Source organism: Tiliqua scincoides, chromosome 3 (assembly GCF_035046505.1).
Source record: "Tiliqua scincoides isolate rTilSci1 chromosome 3, rTilSci1.hap2, whole genome shotgun sequence".
In the NCBI taxonomy this organism is placed as follows: domain Eukaryota; kingdom Metazoa; phylum Chordata; class Lepidosauria; order Squamata; family Scincidae; genus Tiliqua; species Tiliqua scincoides.
The window spans coordinates 187,427,162-187,447,518 of NC_089823.1; the positions used below are offsets into that span (position 1 = coordinate 187,427,162).

Genomic DNA, 20,357 nt, shown 5'->3' on the forward strand with positions numbered 1-20,357 from the left:
GCAGGCTTTTATTAAATCTCTATTAAATAGGGATTTTTACAATTTGAAAGAAGGTTCTTTCTTTCAAGAACCACTACATTCAAGGTGTTTCATTCCGTTCTGGCTTCACATTCTGGCCTCCATCCTCCCACGCTCAGAGCAGATGGAATTGCTCGGCTTCAGCTTGTCAGCTGCTCCAAGGTCGCACGGTGCCGGTGGCCTCGAACTGGCGACCTTGTGGATGTTATCTTCAGGCAGATGGAGGCTCTACCCTCTAGACCAGACCTCCTGCCCATCATCAAGCCGGAACATTTTTTACATTCCTAGGCTTCAATCCTACACACACTTACCCAGAATTAAGTCCCATTTTCTATCATTGTTAAATGAATACACATAGTAGCTTGTCAAAAGTACAGGTCTGTAACATTTCTCCAAATGCAGTCACATAGGATGGTAGCATCAAGCCTAATATATTAAAAATAAAATTTTGAAATGAATGGGGACCCACCTGAAATTGGCTCACAACCCACCTAGTGGGTCTTGACCCACAGTTTGAGAAACACTGCGATAGACTATCACAACCCCCACTCCCCGTCCATGCAGTCATGGCTGCTGCACTACCTGGAAACCTGGAGGACAAAACTGGGAAAGATTCACTCCTCCTGCTTTATCCAACCAGGTTCTCCGTGATACAAGCCAGATCAGCACCCTCACCCAGGATTAAATCCTGGATGAGACAGGTTTTATTGTTGACTGATCTGGCATTTAAGAGCAGCCATTTCAGACCCAGGGCACTACTGCCAAGGCCCCCAGTTGTCAGAAAGCTGGAGGGAAGGCTGGAAAGAGGGACAATCTTACCCTGGAATGGCCAGCCCGTACACCCCCCCCCCCCGCTATATCTTCCATGGCCCGTCACTCTGTTGAGTGAACTTACCGGCAAGGCCCGCCCTATAAGCCACTATAATAACGCACCTGCTCAGATTAAAATTTGACACTAAAAAAGTCCACACCCACAGTTAAAAAGCTAGAGAAACGGGGGGGGGGGGAGTGAGGAAAGACCCTAATCTGCAAGGTCCAACAACCTACTCCCAAACCACCTCCCTTGTCCTATCCAGTCCTGACAGCAGTACACCGAATCAATTCCCCACCACTCTCTCACAGAGGTGCAACCTCACCCTCCTTCCAGCTCCCCTCTCTCACATGGGCGGCCCTACTCTTCTCTTGCTCCTGCATCAGGACTTGAGTAAAAGACAAAGGGGGAGGGGCCACCAACCCATACTGTGCATTCAACCAAGTGTTTTATTGGTGCAGAAATATTGCATGTTACCCTGCACATGCCCAATCTCGTCAGATCTCAGAAGCTAAGCAGGGTCAGGCCTGGTTAGTACTTAGATGGGAGACTGCCTGGGAATACCGGGTGCTGTAAGCTTATACCATAGTCTTTCGAGACTGAAGGTTGCCAACCATTCAAAGATGGAAACCTAGACTCAAAACTGAAGTAATATTATTCTTACAATGGGATCAGTTCTAGCCAGTGGGTGCTTTGCTCTCTGTTCCTCACCTGGTACATTCCTGCTTGTAAAAAGCACTGGACCTGACAACCAGAAAGAATTGATTTTAATGAGGAGGAAAGCTAGTTTTGCAATTCTTGCTAGTGGCCAAAAGATCTAGTGGCCAAAAGATCTAGAAATAACTGGATATGAGGCTTGTGGCCTCTCCATCTTGTCTGTATAAATTTTCCCCCAACCGTCCCTGTAACTAAAGCAACTTTCAAACTCATTCCTTTCATTTGACTTTTTGGTCTGTGCTGGGAAAGAACAGAGAATCTGTTAGAGAAACTATTATTAGCAGCAAGTTTTGGCAAAAATGCAAAAATTGGGGATGAGGTGGGCACGCCCTGTGCAGCTATTTGGTCTAAAACATACGGGGAATGACTGGCAGAAATCCCAAAGGTCAGCTGTGTTACACATGCTGGAGACTTGGAAGGGACTGACGGTTAACTAGCAATAATGCTACATTTTGAATGGATCTGAAGGCTTTTCCTAATTTATTAAAGAAATTGTTGCAGAATAAAAACAGTCTTGTGGCACCTTAAAGTAGGACAATCTTAGCACCAGCGTTTGTGGTTTGCAGTTTACTGTATCGATTGCATGAAGTGTATTGTCAGTAGGCAAGAGCGTGTCTGTACACACACAGTCAAATGTACAAGGAAATGTTAGAAGCCAAGCCTTGTGAGAAGCTTAAAAGTGTACAAGATAAACATGATACCAATCCACAATAGCAGTAATTGATGATAACCCCTTCCTAGCAATGAGAAGTTAATTAACTCTGTAATATGATTAAAATGACAACAAAATCCTTTGTTTCTATTAAGTCTGGTTATGATGCTCATCTCTTCTTGTTTTACAATATGTAAGAAAAATCTCTCAAACATTTGCCAAATTCTGGACCAGTTTTAACAGTGCTACTGAGAAGAGCAGGGAACATTCAATATGTTGTTTGTAGTGTACATGTTCTGGAATTTGATGTGTTTTCTTAATGCCTATAAAATGGAAAACGCTGTGTTCCTTTATTTCTGGCTAGAATTTCTCAAGTGCAAATAATAAAAGACAGATACTTCAGATAGCAAGTGGGATGGGCTTGTGCTAAGAGAGGTTTCTTTTGGTTGAGGCTCAGCACATGGACTTTGTTTTTTGCATTATGGAACTGACTGATCACCATGTTTTAGGAAGGAATGTTTCTCTAGGCCGGACTGGCTCATGACCCTGAATTCTTTTGTTGCTGGTGACATGGTTCAGTTGCGTGATTCGTAGCTGTTTGATTTTTCTAAGCCTTCTCAGGCCAAGGTATGCACAACTGTGCTTCACTTTTGGCATGCTGTAATCTTTTGGCAAGGTAGGACAGGGGAGGGAGAGAAAGAGACAGCACAATCTGACTCAGAATATTTTGGTTTGGTTTCCTGTCTCTGTTTTGTGCAGAAAGATGGGCGAATTAAATGACTGTCCAGTTTTCACACGTCTTTAATTCTATAGCTGCAGTTACTCAGTGCTGTTCCACTTCATGCTTCTGAAGTGGACTGTAAGACACAAAAGTTTCAGCTGAAGTAAATTGGTCAGTCTTTAAGAAGCAACAAGATTCTTGTGTTTACTGCAACAGATTAATGTGGCAGCCTCCTGGAAGTAAATTTAGACAAACAATCTATGGACAAACAAGGCGAATTACTAAGGTGGAAGTCTTCTAAAAAAAATTATTCCACGTTTTAATTTGCCTTTGGAGGTGTTTTAATAGATATAGATATATGAGCAAACTTGCTAGAGTTATGTAAGCAAGTCTAGATTCATAGGCCCCTATCCAATTTACCAGCGCCAATGTAGCCATCCCAATAGGGCATGTGCTGCATCCTGTGGCGGGGCAGTCACAGAAGTCTCCTCAAAGTAAGGAAATGTTTGTTCCCTTATACCGGGGCTGCATCAGCCCTGGAGAGTATGATAGGATTCAGCCCTGAGACTGATAGTTGCCCTCTGAATACGTTTTGAATCTGAACCCCATTCTCTAAGGTGTTTCTGAAGTCCTTTTGTCAAGTAAAAGGAAAATTGGTTATGCTGAAGGGGTATATACTTAGACCAGTCCTGTATTTGTCAAAACCTGATGCCATTTGGGAAATGGTCTGTCTTACAAGAGACGGCAAGGCATAGAGTGTCCCATAAAGTTGTTACCGATGGTGTGAGAGCAACAGTGAACCTCATACTGTCCTGGAACCTGCCAAGAGAACTTTGCATAATTCCCTGCAAATGTTGCTGAAGAAGTTTAATAATGGATAGTGAAGTCAAGCTCAACTCCTGTACAGAGAATTGAGGCAGGGAAGAAAACCACAAAATAGATTTTGTTTTATGTTTAGTTTTTGGAAAGCCAGGTCTCCTGAGGAAAATCTCTGAGGTAGAGACTTGGGAGAAGAATACTGGTTTACACTACTACAACCTTAACTACATCTATGAAGCTGTTGGTTTTATAATTTTGCTCAAAGTCTCAATCAATCAATCAATCAATTAATCTCTGAGTGATTTGTGCTTCAAATGGAGACAAAGTAGCTGTTCTGATCTTTCTTCTTGAGAGCTATCCCTGTATGTGCTTATCGACAGACTCCATCATAATGTGGCCACTCTATGGTATGGGTGCCAGAAGCAACACAGGCAACAAGAGCTGGGCATATTTGGACAGAAGTAAAGTGGAGGCATAGAGAGACTGTGGGCCCTGGCTATGACACAAACAAGCCTACATTTCTGTGTCTCTCTCATACTGCTATTTCCGCTCCCTGCAGTCAAGAATCAAACCATGCCAAAACATAGGAGTTTGTTCTTAATCTGCATTGGAGAAGCACTTTTCCTCGGCTTGCTGTGTATTTGCCAAGAGGGTTAGCCCCACTGCACAAAACGTTCCAAAATGCAACATCTTGCGTGAAAAGTTATGACATCAGGCTTCTTGGTCACACATTTCTAATAGATAGAATCCCTGAAGATGTAATTTCAGCACATTCTTAGCTCTTGTACGATTGAACTTTGTTTGTCCTGTACAGCCCATTCAAAACGGTGGGTAGAATTTCACCACTTCAGTAAGGGTGCCCTTCTTTGTGGCTCTCTCTAAGAGGGAAGGGTATTGACTACAATGTGGATCCAGTTAGACTAGATTTTTAAGTCCCTGCTTTCGTGCATAAGATCCATTTGCTTCTCATGGAACTTTTTTTTTTTTTTGTATATACATTTTATTGAAATTTTCACAATACATTATATCTATAGTAGATCCAAAACATCAAGTTTCAATTCACTCCTTACATTTCTACATATTTTTCATTATAAATTTCATTTCCACTCCCTCCTCCCTCCCCACCCCGGACTTCTCATGGAACTTATTTGTGTCACCTGACTTTCAAAATTGCAGTCTTAAAGTTCAAATTATATTTTCTATTTCAGGCCTGAACATTTATGTTTAACATAGTTTGAGGAAAGCTGATATTTGTATATAATCAATTACGCGCTCACTTTCCAACATTCTATCCCAGGCATTAGACTTTCACTGTAATTTACCATAAGAACCTTGATTTGTTTTTATATGCAATTGTTTTGGTGGCTTTAAAAATGAAAACCATACTTGAAGTATTAAAGTAATAGCATTTGTGCGTGTTTGTTGATCTTTTTTGTTGCATTTGGGCAGGACACTTCAGTGCAGCTTGAACGTTCATACGGATCAAACTGCTTACAGTATATTATCCTGAAGTACTCAAGTGAGGATATGAAAAATGAACATGGCAAAATTTTTCTCATTGGGAAATTGTCCCCCTGAATTGTGCCTTATCAAGTGTCCTTAGCTAAATGTGGAGCATTTATTCTGTGCTGGTCCTGAAGTATGGCAATGTGATGACACTGAAGAACAGAACTAGTGCTGGGCTAGACTGACCAATGATCCAACTCCTACGCAACTGCATATGAACTTATGCAGAAAAACAGGGACCTTGGGTTTATTCTACAGGTCTTCATATTGCATTCTTGAAATCAAACCTTTATAGTTTTTTCTTTTTTTCTTTTTGCATGTTGCTTTCTCAAACTTTCAGCCCTGAAATACCTGTTTTAATGTGTTCAAAGGTAATTGTACAAAGGTAATGATGGAAATGTGACATTAATGCTTCTGTTAGCAGGCCTACAGTCAGCAATTGGGATGGTCTGGCACCTTTCAAGCCCACAACATTGCCATAGTTTGCAGTAGTTACAGCCACTGGCTCATTCACTTCTGCCTTCCTCTGGGTTTTTGTTTCTTTTACTGGGTGATGATAATGACTCTAGAAATTACATTAAAAATGTTAACACAGCATCCCCCAAAGGCAAAACTAGGGATAGTGATTTACCGGGGATAGGTACTGGAAACCAAGAGCAGTTGGAATGTTTGCAGTTCCCTTACAAAACTGAACACGCAAACTTCCTGGATCCCAATTAAAGGGCAGGAACACATTTGTCCTACTCGTGTCACTAACTCCTAGCATAGGCTGACTCTAGGCTTGAGGGGGCCCCTCGACAAAGTATTGGGTTGGTCATTATATGGATATTAAATTACAGATGATTCATTAAATGTACCATATATACTTGTGTATGTCAAAAAAATTATAGCCAAAAAGTAACCCTGAGAACCTGGGTTGAACATATACATGGGTCAATACAATAAATAAAGCTTCTGAGAGCAGCTGCCTGGTGAGGTGGGAGTGGAACTGGGCTGAGAAGCAGGTCACATGGGGGTGGGGTGAGAAAAAAGGAGTAATTTTACTTACCAGTCATTATTCAGAGGCAGCAACAAAATAGATTGCTATTTTACGTAGCTTCCTCTCCAAGCTGTGAAGGTGCTTATGGGAATCGTAGTTCTGTGTGAGGATTGCTGCAATGGAAGTGCAGCTCCGTACTCCTCACAAAACCTATGAAGGTCCCATATGCATCTTCACCTCCCTTCCTGGTTGGAAAAGAAGGTAAAAATATCTCCTTTTAATTTTTTTTTCCTTTTTGGCTTTTTGCTGCTGCCTCAGAACAATTCTTGACAAGTCGTTTTCAAAGAATTTCACACACCCCTGTTTTACCCCCGACTTATCTGAGGGTAATGGGAAGTTCCATTATTTTGGGCTCAGAAGCTGCCCTCTGTTTATCTGTGGGATTGATTTATAGGCAGTTGTCTGCGGCGATTTGCACACGGAGCTTGTTGACTTCGGATAGTGAGTGAATAGCTGGAAGTGTGATGGCAAGGTCCAGGGAAACTGGTTGTTCTTTGGGTTCCTGTTGCCTAAGAGTTGCACCTCATGTTACAGGAGAAATAAGAAGCAGGGCTGAAAGCTGGTAGGGTACGGTGTGGTATACTGTCTGCACGAGGATGCTGGACAAGGCTGTTGGTCTTTCTGTACAGCCAGACACTGGGCACTATGCAGCTCTCTGATAGACTGCATTTATTTGGCATTGAGAAGGAATTTCCTTGTGATCGAGAAAACTGAGAGGGCTTTTTGTCTTTTTCTAGATGATTATGGCAAAATTTGGCTGTTGAAGCTATATGAGTCTGCTTTGATCTGGTGTACTCTGTCTCCTAAACTGGGAGTAAAAAATGGCCTTCAGGGCAATTCCAGTTTTTCAGTTCTGTGAAATACTACTGCACAAAACGAAAGTTAAGGGTGAAATGAAATCCTTGAAAGTTCATGGGTTTACTAGAGTTTTAACTTTTATGGGGCAGGCCTTTTCACTCTCATGTTAACATGGCTTCTGAAGAAGAATTCATAGGACCATTTCCATCAAATTAGGATCAGATGTGTATTTGCTTCTGGTCTGTTTACTTAATTACTGGCCGTAATTCCAAATCATGTCCAGCTTTTCCTTCCCTACCATCAACAATTCCTCATTTTCAACAACTGGTTATCTATATGAAGCTTTTTCTGAAGGGGCCGCCTATGTTGGATTTCTTTTTTATTACTATTTTGTTGGCTGCCATGGATGAACATCATGTTGGGAGAATCTCCCTCCTTTTATGAAAGTGTAACTAAATTTTAAATTCTACAATAGGGAATACTGTGTAGCAAAGTCTTTCCAAATTTCTTGTGGACCCATGAATGTCTGTCCTCCTTGGGGCTCAAGATGAAATGGTTCTAGAAATGGCTCTAGATCAGTGGTTTATTCTGTGTGGCTTTTGATTTCTGTTGGGTAGAAGGAGAGGCAGTCTACATTTATGGATGTGGATGGTTGTGCACTCTTGTATACAGAGATCAGACACATGAGCCATTTCACTCTTATTTTCAGGAGGACCAGTAGGAATTTGGCCTGTTTCTTTCCAGCTGTGTCTAATAGCATACACTTCTGTGTTGTTCCCAAGGAAACCAGATCACTTCAGACAGAAATTGCCAGGTCACAAAGCTGTTGAACCTGTGACGACCGAGCAGCAGCTTTGTAGCCTACACAGGATGTTCATGCTTTTTCTTTTTTCATGATCGTTGGTATATACACACCATGAGATGGAAAATAATGAAGCAATAATGGGGGGGGGGGGTTGCTCAGTTGTAGAGCAGTCTTGGGATGAAGAAGGTCCCAGGTTCATTCCTTAGCGTTTCCAGGCTGGGTTGGAAAAGACTCTTATCTGAAACCCTAAGGCATTGCTATCAGCCCACGTAGATGAACCAAGGGCCTGACTTGTTATAAGGCAGTTTTCTATGTTTCTAAGCAAAATGTAATTACCTAGAAGTGATGTACCCTCAACACAGTATGTCGGTGTAGATCCTACATGATCTTCTGTTAGATTATTCTGCAGAATTACACTGTATTGGTCTGTGTATTGTTCAAACAAAAAGTGGAAAAATAATTTTTGGATTATTAGGATAAATCTGAAGAAATGTTTTTCTCGGTGTGTAGTGATTGATGTTCTTTGCCTTTTTCTTATAGGTTGGTGGTTTGTGAGCACCTCAGAAGAGCAGGGCTGGGTCCCTGCCACATATCTGGAATCCCAAAGTGGAATTAGAGATGATTCTGAAATTAACATGTCCAAAGGAGGGGAAGGTAAGAATGTTGAGGGGAGTTTAAGGAATGATTAATCTATGCAAGAAAATCCACCCTTTTAAATCCCATTTGGACCTTTGTAAGAATTGACATACTTGTGCTGATGAGCACAAAGGCTGGCTTGGTGTCCAGAAATTGTACAAATGACTATTGGAAGAGTATAAAGTTTTACCACCAGTCAAGCCTACTTTATTGATGAGAGACCTGATAAGAGCTGTAGAAATAATACACATTCAGGACATATGTGGAACAGTAAAGTCATGCTCGTTGTGTTTTGATAATGGTAATGTGGCTATGATATTGGTAATATGTGCATAATAATGAATCCATCGTCTGTAAGAAATTTAACACTCACTTCTTTCTTTCGCTTTAACCTTCTGTAGAAGAGGAGGGAGGTGGAAAAGTGGCTGCTGTTTACAAAACACTCTTCATATTCCATTCTCAGACATTTTCCAATGCAAATACTATACTACAATATGAATGTTCTGGTTTTGTCCCAGTTTACTAGATGCTATTCTATGTTCTGGTTTTGTCCTAGTCAGATACTGCTATTTAAAAAAAAAATTCTTTATGTACAGCCTGTCTCCAAAAGGTGATGGTTTTAGCTGCTCTATTTTAGCTGGTGCTAATTAAATCCATCTGTCCAAATAGTAATTTTTTCCCTTGTAGTATGAACTTTCTTGTCTTTGTATGCCATATTTATGTCACTTCCATCTATATCATAGATAACTGTGCACAGAAGAGGCTGTCCCAAGACAGAGATACGTAGGCTGACTTGAATTTTAGTGAGAGGAAACAGCATAGCACACTTGTACCAGATAAAAAGTTCATATCCACAAACAGAACACTGTTGGAATGCATTTGTGGGATACTCTTATATAAACATCCTGAAAAATTCAGCCTCTTCTTAAGATGCTAATGCAGTTGCTTGAAAGAACAAACTTGGAGTACACCTTAGTTGTAAACAAGCCCATCCTTCTCCATGTTCCTGTTGGCAGCCTTCTCTTCTGCTTCACTCCCTGCATGGGGCACTCAAGGGCACTGAAAACTCGAGGGAGGTATATGGAAACTGGGCCAGAGCTGTCCAATATAGAGCCCTAGGCCCTTATTCAACCTTGTGGTTTCCAATGCAGTTTATAGCATTCTGCCATATTCTGCACACATCACTGCACTATATTCATAGCTAGAAAGCCATGTCCGTATTACAGGGCAGTGGCTGCTACTGTATGCCTTAGCATCAACCTCTTCCGCAAACGGTTTAAATGAGTAGTGCAGGTGATGAGTGGCAATTTGAGCTTGGATGGCAAGAGATGTTTTCAAGTGCAGGCCACTAGTCCCTGCTCCTATCTAAACCTGTGACTGGAAAAAAGACCTGGGTGTGACCCTTGTAATCTTTTTCCATTGGGAGTTCGGCCTACTAACCCCTCAGAGTTTTGAGCCCTTGCTGCATGGCATGTACTTGAGTCTCCTGTAGCAGTTGTCCTGAGTATCCTGCCCATCATAAATGCCTTTTCAGTGTCTTTGAGAAACTGCATTCCAGGCAAATTGTGAAGAGAACCTCATTTGATAGGCAGCATAATGTATTTGGCCTCTAGCTTAAGTCTTCCTGTTCCCTTCTTTCCCCACTCTTCTCATGGGCATCTTTCACTTCCTTAACTAAGAGAAAACTAGCAATGGGAGAACTTGTGTGAAAGTAGAAGACTGTTCTCCTCTTTTGACATCTCTGTTCATAAACTACAGAATTGGTTTGCAAGAAGTGAATGAACTGGCGTTCCAATTATGAATGTAACTGAGGGGAAAGAATGTACCCCTTGCCCTGAAAAGAAAGTGTCCTCTGTGCACAGCTATCTTAACAATCTCATAGTCACAAATCTTTCCAATTATTTTTTTGTTCAGTGTCTGTAATGAATAACCCCCAAGTAGGGACCAATTTGTCAACTTTGACATGACACGTTAACTTCTTGAATCCTTTAAAAGCCATGAATGGAAATTTGGTCTGTTAGTATGAGATGGTGCACTGGCCACCTCTTTCAAACTTCAGGTTGGCTTTGAGATGGAGTGGGTTTCAGACACAATGTTTATAGCCATTCTTGCTTTGTGTTCACATTTAAAAAAGTATTTTATCTTTTGTGGGCTGGATGTCTAAGGAAATTTTCAGATTGCAGGTAACTCTACTAGAACTTTGCATTGACCTCTGAGCATCAACGCTTCAGTAGTGTCATCTATGTGCACTGACCTGAAGAGGCCTTACAAAGGTTACATCATGTGTAGTGCCTGGGTAGCCCAACCATGAGTCCACTGGAAGTGTTTGTGTGGAGAGGCAGCAAATGGATGAGCCCCTTGCCTGTCTGCCACCCTCCCCAGCCTGCCAATCCATTTGGCTCCACTGCCAATCTACTGATCTTCTTCCAACTTGCTGGGAGCACTGCTAGAGGAAGATGTAGGGGAAAGAAGCTGCTATGGCTCCAAATCACATCTCCCCACAATGCTTATGAAATAAGGAAAGGTGATTTGGAGCCCACTAGCCCATTCCTTGCACTTGAAGATTGCTGCATGCAGCTTCCTTACTCTACTCCTCTTCTGTTTGTAAGGAGCATGAGCTAGGAATGTGAGGTTTCAGCATCCCTGTGCCTGTTCAAGCAGAAGAGGCATGGACCAAGTAGCATGCAACAGTCTTCATAAGTACAGGGGAGATGGAAGCACACCCCCTCCATAAGATGGGTGCATGTATGAACAGAGGTAGCAGTGAATGACAGATTCAGGTGGCATACAGGCATGCACCACCTCTATGTGTAGTATAGGTTTGGACCTTAGTGGAGGCATCAGGAAGTAGGCTACAACCATTGTTAAGATCCTGAATTCTCCTATGTCACAAAAGACCCTGAATTCCCTATGTCACAAAAGATGTCATTAAAAGACACTCCTGATTCAAAGATCCTGCTGTCCAAGCAAAAGCACTGTTTTTGGCTTTTCGCTAATCAAAAGCCAATATTTTGGCTGTTTGTTGTTTTTATGGCCCTTGACGCCTCAGAGTCTGGCGATAAATAGGGCCCAATCCTATCCAGCTTTCCAGCCCCTGTGTAGCCGCAGTGCTGGCCTGAGGTAAAGGAACCATTGTTCCCATACTTTGAGGAGGTTACTATGACAGCCTTCCCATCATAGGATGCAGTTCACACCCCATTGGCATGGCTGCACCGGCACTGAAAAATTGGATTGTTTCGGGCCCACAGTCTGCTACTGACATTAGTGAGAAGAATTGACCTTCAGGAAACTGTGTGTACCTGGGCTTCAAAGAGTTAACCCATTTATTGCCGCTGCTGAACTAATCTCAGTGTATTATTACATCCCATCCTTGCTAACCCAAGGCCAGTCTTTGCAATTAGCATGTGTGTGTTTGTTTGTTTTTTGTTCACCACCCGTCCATCATTTTTTCTTTCCTTTTGTATTTTTTCATCCATTTTCCAAACTAGTTTCTAAGAGACGCAAGGCTCACCTGAGGCGCTTGGACCGGCGATGGACACTGGGAGGGATGGTCAACAGGCAGCAGAGTCGAGGTGAATAGCTTTGGGGTGTGGTCCCTTGATGGGTGCACAAATTGATAGCTGCTGCTGCTTTTCTTGCTATTTGACGTTGCTAAGAATGGCTCGTGATGGGTGCGATTCATTGCGTTGGGTCTTGTTTCCTCGCAAGTGAAACAAGCCTGCAGAGTTGGGTGGCATTTTGTTGCTACTTGCTGAGCATGTCAGAGATGGGAGCCAAAAGCAGGACTAATCTCAGCAGACAATGTGCTTTCACCAGCAACTCTTGCCAACATTTAGGCTGCAGTCGTATCCACACTTACCTGGGAATAAGTTCCATTGACTATAAAGGGACTTGGTTCTGAGTAGACATGCATAGGATTGGGCTCTTAGTTTCTAGCAGCATCACTTCTTAAGGATGTTAAGAAGGCAAGAAAGCCATTTTGACTGGAATATGCATTGCTATAAACGTGGCTCTGTCATGTTCAGTTTGCAAATATGGAAAATTAAGAAGCACTTAGAATCTCTTCTGAAAGCACTGTCGATTCTTCTGTAGTTTCAAACTATATATGGTAATCTTATCTTTTTGAAACTTCAATGAAGTATATTAAAATGTTCAAGAGACAGGGGGCCCAATCCTATCCAACTTTCCAGTACCGGTCCAGCTGCAATGCAGTCTGGAGGTAAGAGAACAAATGTTTCCTTACCTTGAGGAGGCCTCTTTGACTGCCACTCCACCAAAGGATGCAGCGCACGCCCAATTGGCACCACTGCACCGGCCCTGGAAAATTGGATAGGTTTGGGCCCAGGGTCTCTAATTGATTTGAAAAATGCTCATATTACTTTTCTCAGGGACATGGGTTGAGGCTTTGCAGCTTAAAATGGCATCTGGACAACGTAGCCTTTGAAGGAAAGTGGTAGAACATAGAATATGCATGTATGAGTCTCATTTCCTAGCATCTCCAGTTGAAGATCCTGAATAGCAGGATTTGTAAGATCTCCAGGAGCCTAGACAGCTGTACTATGGAGACAGAAGGACCTATGATTTGGCTTGGTATAAGATGCCTCTTTTGGTTGCTACAAAATATAAGATTTTGCCTTACTCTTTGATGAGTAAGGACTGATGGACATATTGGAATTGTTAAAGTACTTCCATAAAAGATAGAAGCTGAAGTTTGTACCTACCTACACCAGTTATAGTCCAACTAGATCTGCCACCTATTGCTAGTGTGGCTGCCGCCCCCCTCCCCACCAAAAAAAGCCCAGAACAAAGTCATTCTGGGAACTCAAGCAATAAGACATTTCCTGTCTTATTTAGTGACCATAAAGAAGTGGCTGCTTGTCCACCCTGTGATTTTGTTTCTTCCTTATGTGCTCCTTTTAAGTTCAAAAGGAACATGTAAGGAAGAATTGAAGTGAGTGAAGCAGGTCTCCATTGGATACACAGCTTTTTTCCAGGCACAGATAGTTGTGCTTTGCTTTCATACCCACTTGCCTCGCTCCTTCCTTGTGCAGTCCTTTTCCATTTATGGGACTGTGCAAGCAAGGAGTGAGGTGAGTGCGTAGGTTTGCAGATCGACAGGCTCTGTCCACAGCAGGCTGGAGGGAGGCAGTGACAGACTTGGGGTTAGAGATGGAGTCTATTGTTCAAGGCGAGTTGCATCATTCCCGCCATGTATGGGATGGCCCTGACTTACATTGTCCAAGGCTGCCTTATTCTCAGTGTTCTCTGGTAATTGGACTTCTGTATATCTTGGGGTATAGTCTTTAATAGTGGTCTTTAGTGGTTTAATAGTGGTTTAATAGTGGTCTCTTGCAGAAAACAGGTCCACCTGCACATCCAACCAAATCAGGCTTACCATTTCATAACTCTTTGAACTGGTCTCTAGTTGGGCGGGTGAGATTTTTAGTGGCATCCAGGAATGTATCTATAATTTTAAAATGCATTTTGTGTGTAGTAGCATATATCTTAACAACTTAGAAAAATGAGCTGCCACCTGAGCAGCTAAAGAATTTCAAAGAACAGTGGACTTGGTTTGAGGATGAAAGTGGCCTGTGCCTAATGCCATGTGATGTGTTAATCTGTGTGTGGTCTAGTATGGTGACAATTCAGTTCTCCTCACCCTAGACCCTGAATTTCTCTTAAAGGCCACACAGAAGTCTGTTATGTGGCCTGCTGCAAATATTTGACCCTTTCCAAGCTGAGTGGATATGATCAAAAGTCTCTTGGAGTACAAATACAAGTAAACGGCCAGTTTGTAGACTCGGCGTATTATTTCTCATTATACAAGTACAGCACATTTTAGATCTTTTTTTAAATACCTCTGCTGAAGTTCTCAGTGTGTTTCACTCAGGTTAATAATGTCAAGATGCATGCCATCTTATCTAGCTGCAGAGTCCCAAGAATTAAAGCATTAGAACCCTATTTGCAGAGGAAGTAGTATGGGAAAGAAGGAGCGCTTGCAAAGAGCTATTGCTGCAGCAGTAGCAGGACTTGCACTGGAGGAAACTTGTTGAAATTCTGTTTCTCGTTACCATTCTGTGATTGGCTGTAGCTGTAGAACCTTTGATTTAATACTCTTGCAGTTGCAATCTTGCCTCCTTGAACCATGCAAAACTGGGATAGAACCTTCCAAATAAATTAAATTGTGCTACTGCAAGATGCCTGATCCAGTTGACAAAGATACCCTTGTGTTTAGCATTGCCTACAATGTTCTCTTACTCTCTTCCTTTGCAATGCTCGTACTCTTCCTAACCCCACCCCCTTCTGATTTGTGCAAGGCCCAAATTGTTGTATTGGTGCTATATGCTGTTGGTTGCTGCGCTGTCGCAACATTGCAGTTTGCATTGTTGCTGTGGCACAAAGCCTCTTCCCCTCGCTTATCTATGCCTCTTCGCCCCTTCTAGATTGGTAGCAAACTGGCTTGCTCTCTAAGCCCCATTGTCTTCCCAATGACAATCATAGATGCAGGGTCCTAAAGGCCTTTGGAGGGCCCACTCAATTTTCGTACTTTTGGAATACATTTTGGAGTCCGCATTTTTCATCTAGATTACAAAATGGGTCCAGAAAACTGCATTTTTGCAAATCGGATCTGCTAGTGTCAATGTTCAGCATCAACTCAGGATAAACTGTAAGTTGTTAATTGTGTGTGAGAATTTGTAATTAAATATTGAGTTTGTTTTTTAATCCATTCTTGATTTTTCAAAATTTACCCTAGCAAGAGAGTATAGTGTAGCAGAACTTTCTCGCTCAGTGGTTCCCAAACGTTTTAGAGATCCTAGAGGCGGCTGCCTGATTTATAAATGCAAAGGAGTGTGACTGTATTGGTGATTGGACAGCAGTGCTTTCTCTTCCCTCAGTAGCAGCATGTTTAACCCTTGAAGCACATAGCCTAATCTGACCCGTCAGTTTTGCAAACCATCAAAAATTTGGTCACGACCCACACTGGTAGTTCCTGGACCCACAGTTTGAGAACCGCTGTTCTAGCCTATCTCTGTTCTTTCCAACAATATTCTTTACTCTGTTCCCTACCTCTATACTTGCATTTTACAGCAACAGGTGTGTTTTACAGCAACAGGTGTGTAAATGGCATTGGAAGATGCCAGATAGGGCTCATGCATGTGCATATGGAAATAGATACTTGGGCTCTAGAAGAGTGTGTATATAGGGTACACCTCACTTCCTACACAGGAGAGAGTTAGTTTGTAAGAAACTTCTTTCCTAGCTCTCTCCCACATCTTATTGGAATTACTTACAAATATCCACAAACGTCCTCTTGCTGTACTGCCTCTAAGAAACAACACTGTCTAATTCAGTTGCTGGAGGGCATGGAAAGGAAAGGCAATGAGATATAGGAACTGTGGTAAAAGCTCTTTATGTCTCCATGATTATCATGCAATTCTTAGGCTCTTGCCCAATTCCTTAGGGAGAGGGTCACTGCAACTGCTGTATTCCAGGCTTGGTGTTCCTGACTTATTGCCGTATGGTGGAGTTCCAGTTGTTATCAAGGATCATCCTGGCAAGAACACCACTAAAGAAAGAACTAGTATGACAGTAAACTGTAAACCAGAGGATTTATCGTGTGTAAAACACTCTAAAACATTTAGCATTCGATGATCTTTGAAGGACCTTTGGCTCTTGGATATGATATCACTTGCTGTCCTGAAAGAGGTTATTTGAACAAAGAGGAGGAGAGGGGAGATAGCATGGAAAAGACTGCTGACTGTAGGGAAAGAATTTTAAAGAGAATTCTTCTGTGGCTTGGAAGACGCAGAACTTGAGCTATTGCATTTTACTTAAAAGCCTTAATTAGATAATTCTCCAGACTGCATGCCTCTGTCCCCAGCTTTCCAAGGGGGAACATTCCCTAGCTGATTCATGGTTAGAACCTGCCCTGTCTTAGCCCTTTCATGTCACAGATAGTGCTTAGGACACAAAGGCATGAATTTGTGAGTTCTGCTCATGTCTCACTTCAACCTCAATAAGTACAACAGCGTGTGTCCTTCTGAGCCAATAAGCACTGTATTTGTGTGCTGCCTAGGTCAGATGTCTAAATCATAAGACTTTCTTTTTTTTTGGTTGTCTGTGCAGGTGAAACAACAGCCAAGTAGAAGCCATCTTGTATTACTTCCTAAGGGATATGCAATATGTCATTTGTACCAGGGCCTGTGAGAGGAATTTTATCAGGGGGGTGCAATGTTTATTTTGAATCCCTTCCCAAAGGGGGAGGAGTAGGTAGGGGGGGAAACAAAGCAGGGGGAGGGTGGCAACAACCAGAATAGTTTTTGGAGCCCAGGTCTAGCAGGCTTCCCGATGCAGATCCCATGTCTATCTGCCTTCGTGACATTGGTAACTAGTAATACACTAATATGGAAAACCAAACCAAACACATTCCTAAGTCTCTCGAAAATATTTTAAATGTAGAAAATCATTCCTGAAAATTAGCATCATCATATTTAGGCTCACACTAGAAGGGAAAGTGTCCTATGTATACAAAACTTGCTTTTGCAGCAGCTGTAGTCTTGCAGCTGTGTCCCTGAGCTCTGATACACTCATTCATGATAAGTGGATCCACAAACCAAAGAGCTACTGTAGCAGGCCAGTTTCCTCCAGATTTGACACTATGTAAGGAGTGTCATGTATGCATTCCTCAGTGCATCGCGTATGGCTGGCGGCAGCAGCCACACACCCATGATAGTGCCCCCAGCATCCTACGTGGGCAGCAAGTCTAAGTGAGATTGGAAAATGTAGATCCCAGGAAATTTCTGGGGCCCCTCCTTTGGCTCCTGGGCCCCTTTTTTAACCCTGTGCCCAGGTACAAATTACACCCTTTCCCTCCCCCTCATGGACCCTGATTTGTACACAGGAGCTTCCAGTTGGGTAGCTTTTATTCATGATTCTGTAAGCCACAGAAGTTGGTAAAGCAGTGTGCTTTAGGGTGGTTTTCATCAGCCACACAAGATCCTTTGTCAAAGATAAAGAATGGTTGAACGTTAGCATGAGTTGAATGAGAGAGCTGAACTGAGAGTGGAAGCTTAAAGGTGAACAAGACCAGAGTCTTTTAAGGATGTTCAGGACATGTATCGAGTGGGTGGAGGATGTGTGGAGTGTGTGCATTTCCAAAAGCCATCCACATATTGCCAGACATTTTTGAGAGACTGGGGAGGAGATACACTAACAGTTAGGGCGTAATCCTAACCTTTTATGTCAGTGTTTGCCAGCATTGACTTAAGGGCAATGCAGCTCTGAAGGAAGGGAACAAACATCCCCTTACCTTGAGGAGGCCTCTGTGAGTGCCCCCCAACTGCAGGACACAGCACACGTCCCATTGGCACCGCTATGCCAGTGCTGGAAAGTACTGACATAAGGGGTTAGGATGGCACCCTTAGTGTCTAAGATAACCAACAGTCAGTACTGCTATCTAACTTCCTTTACCTTCCAGTGTCCAGGGTACTATACAGAAAGTGGTGAAGATCCAGAATTTAGTTGCTAATGCATAAGAAAGGGTGGAAGATCTGTTGATACATGAAGCCCACTAGGCATACTTGGATATCACACCTAGATGTTCTTGAAAACTCAGTGCTTTGATCTATTTTGTTTTTATTCAGACCCATTTCAAATGCTTCTTGGCCAGCTTGATACCCCACTAGTCATTCTGATAGAATTGTGCTCTTGTAACATTTCACTGCTCCTTCCCATAATGCCGACTTGCATGCATTGGATATTATAATCTTTTTCTATGGTTAGCCTCAGTAGAGGCTGTCCCAAATTGCTTATGGGTTACAAGCAGACCCATACTCAAAATGCCAGTTTGAATTATAAACCTTACTTGTATGTGTGTTGTGGTTTCTTCTTTTCCACCACTGAGAGAAACCAAGTGAGTGTAATTCGGGAAATGTTATAATATATTTTGCTGTGAAAGCACTCTGCAAAGGGAAACTTTAATGACGGCTTCCTGCTGCAGAACAGAAGGCTTAAAAATAGAACAGTCAAACAAATCCATACCAGGGACTCTAACATCTACAGCGGTTGAACCTTTTACAGCATTCTTCTATGACCATGTCCTCTTTAGCCTTTGGTCTTCCACCTTGCTGTTCTCACCTTAAAATAAACTAAGAGAATGTTTCAAAAAGACTCGGGTTCAATTTTGAGTGGCTTTATGCCTAAAGAAATGAATCCTTGGAAAGTAGAGCCAGTGATGGGTAAAACCTCAACTACACAACTTTTGCAAATTTGGCTTCAAGCTTGAACCTTATTGTGTACTATCTCTTGCAAAACTGGTCTGCTGGGATCGGTGCACCAGCCAGTTTTCTGCATAGGACAAGCTGGTCAGTCTCTCCCCAAAAGATTTAACTTTTACAAATCTGACATCAAAAATGACAACATTCAAAACCAGTGGGAGAACATTTTAATTTCCCAGGATACTCGGCTGCTGATCTGAAAGTTGCCATTTTTCAACAAAAGCACTTCAAAGGGAAACTCCAGTATGGAACTGCGGAATTAGAATTTATTGTAAAGTTTTGATTCTGTTTGTTTAGGCTTGAATGGAACATAGTTTCCTGTTCCACTATGGGTGGTTATGAACATGACAAAATTGGGTTGTGTGCTGATGTATGATTACTGCTATTGGGAACACTTGCTGCACTGACCTATAGATTTAGGCTTTACATAAAATTGTTATACGCTATGGGCGAACTTGGGGAGGGTTTTTCCAATGATGTGAAGTTCAGCACCAGCTGGAGCATTTTTCCAAGGGAAAGAGTAGCCACAGGGTGGGGGACCTTTTGTCCCTCTATTGCTCCAGTCCAGTTTGGGTCCTCAGTTACTGTGTTTAGCAACAAAGGACTAAGCACGTCCAAACCAGTTATATGTATAAAATGTAGTTTGGTCTCAAGTATCAGGTCTCAAGTATTTTGTATGTTCATTATATGCACAGTTTCATGTGCCTCCATAAAACAGATGTTGTTGTATTTAGAACTGTTGTGGCAGGGAACTGCTAGTTTTGTGCGGGGGGGGGGGGTTCGGAAAAGTCTTTAGCATGCAAGAGTCATAAAACAGATTGTACAGCAGTGATGTCACACCCCTTGTGACCCTTAAATCATAAATATCTGGGTTTAGATCTTGGTTTTTATTGTCTCCCTATAAAAGTCACAATGGGATATGTCAACAGTGTGTTTCTGAAATGAAGTGATGTGCTGTTTTAAAGTCATTTAACCATCTGTGTGCACTCCATTATCTAAAGTGCAAATCTCCTTGAAATCCTTTTGCCTAACAGTTCAGTATTTTCACCTTCAAAGCCTTAAAACTTCGGACTCTTTAACTAGTTCCTATGTGGCCTCCTTGTCTATTCTTAACACTTCAGCTGCTCAGACTCCTGCTAAAGAATCTGCTGTCAACAACCATTGCATGATTCTGAGACGGAGACAGCAAAATGTGGCCCCCTAAAACCTACAATATCCCAGCAACCCAAGCAAGTCCTGGCTCGTATGCCATCATTGTAGTACGATGCTTCAAAAGGAATTGCAAAAATGTCATTCCACTAGGGTTGCTACCACAACAGCGGTGAAAGGAAGTGCTGTGCATATCAAACTATGTCTGCACAATTCTGTCTCAAGCATAAGCCATTGTAACATAAGAGTTGAACCTAAAGTTTAAGGGCTATCTGTCCTACTGACTTATACTGATTGTGTACCACTTTAATTGTCATATCTTGCCCTAAGGAGTCCTGGAAAGAGTAGTTTAAAAATGCTGAGAATATTCCCCACCACCACTACCATTACCAAGAGACAGCACAACTGC

The 20,357-nt window shown here is 42.2% G+C and overlaps 1 protein-coding gene across 9 annotated transcripts in view; it reads left to right on the forward strand.

Moving 5' to 3' along the window:
• SH3PXD2A (SH3 and PX domains 2A) overlaps positions 1–20,357 on the forward strand; it is a 310,946-nt gene that overhangs the window by 267,403 nt on the left and 23,186 nt on the right. For 6 of the 9 annotated variants that reach the window (XM_066619736.1, XM_066619737.1, XM_066619738.1 and 3 more), the window contains 2 exons: positions 8,427–8,540; positions 12,011–12,094. In XM_066619736.1, the coding sequence (XP_066475833.1) occupies positions 8,427–8,540; positions 12,011–12,094 (198 nt within the window). The remainder of the gene's footprint in view (positions 1–8,426; positions 8,541–12,010; positions 12,095–20,357) is intronic. The other 3 variants (XM_066619739.1, XM_066619740.1, XM_066619743.1) reach the window with 1 other exon arrangement.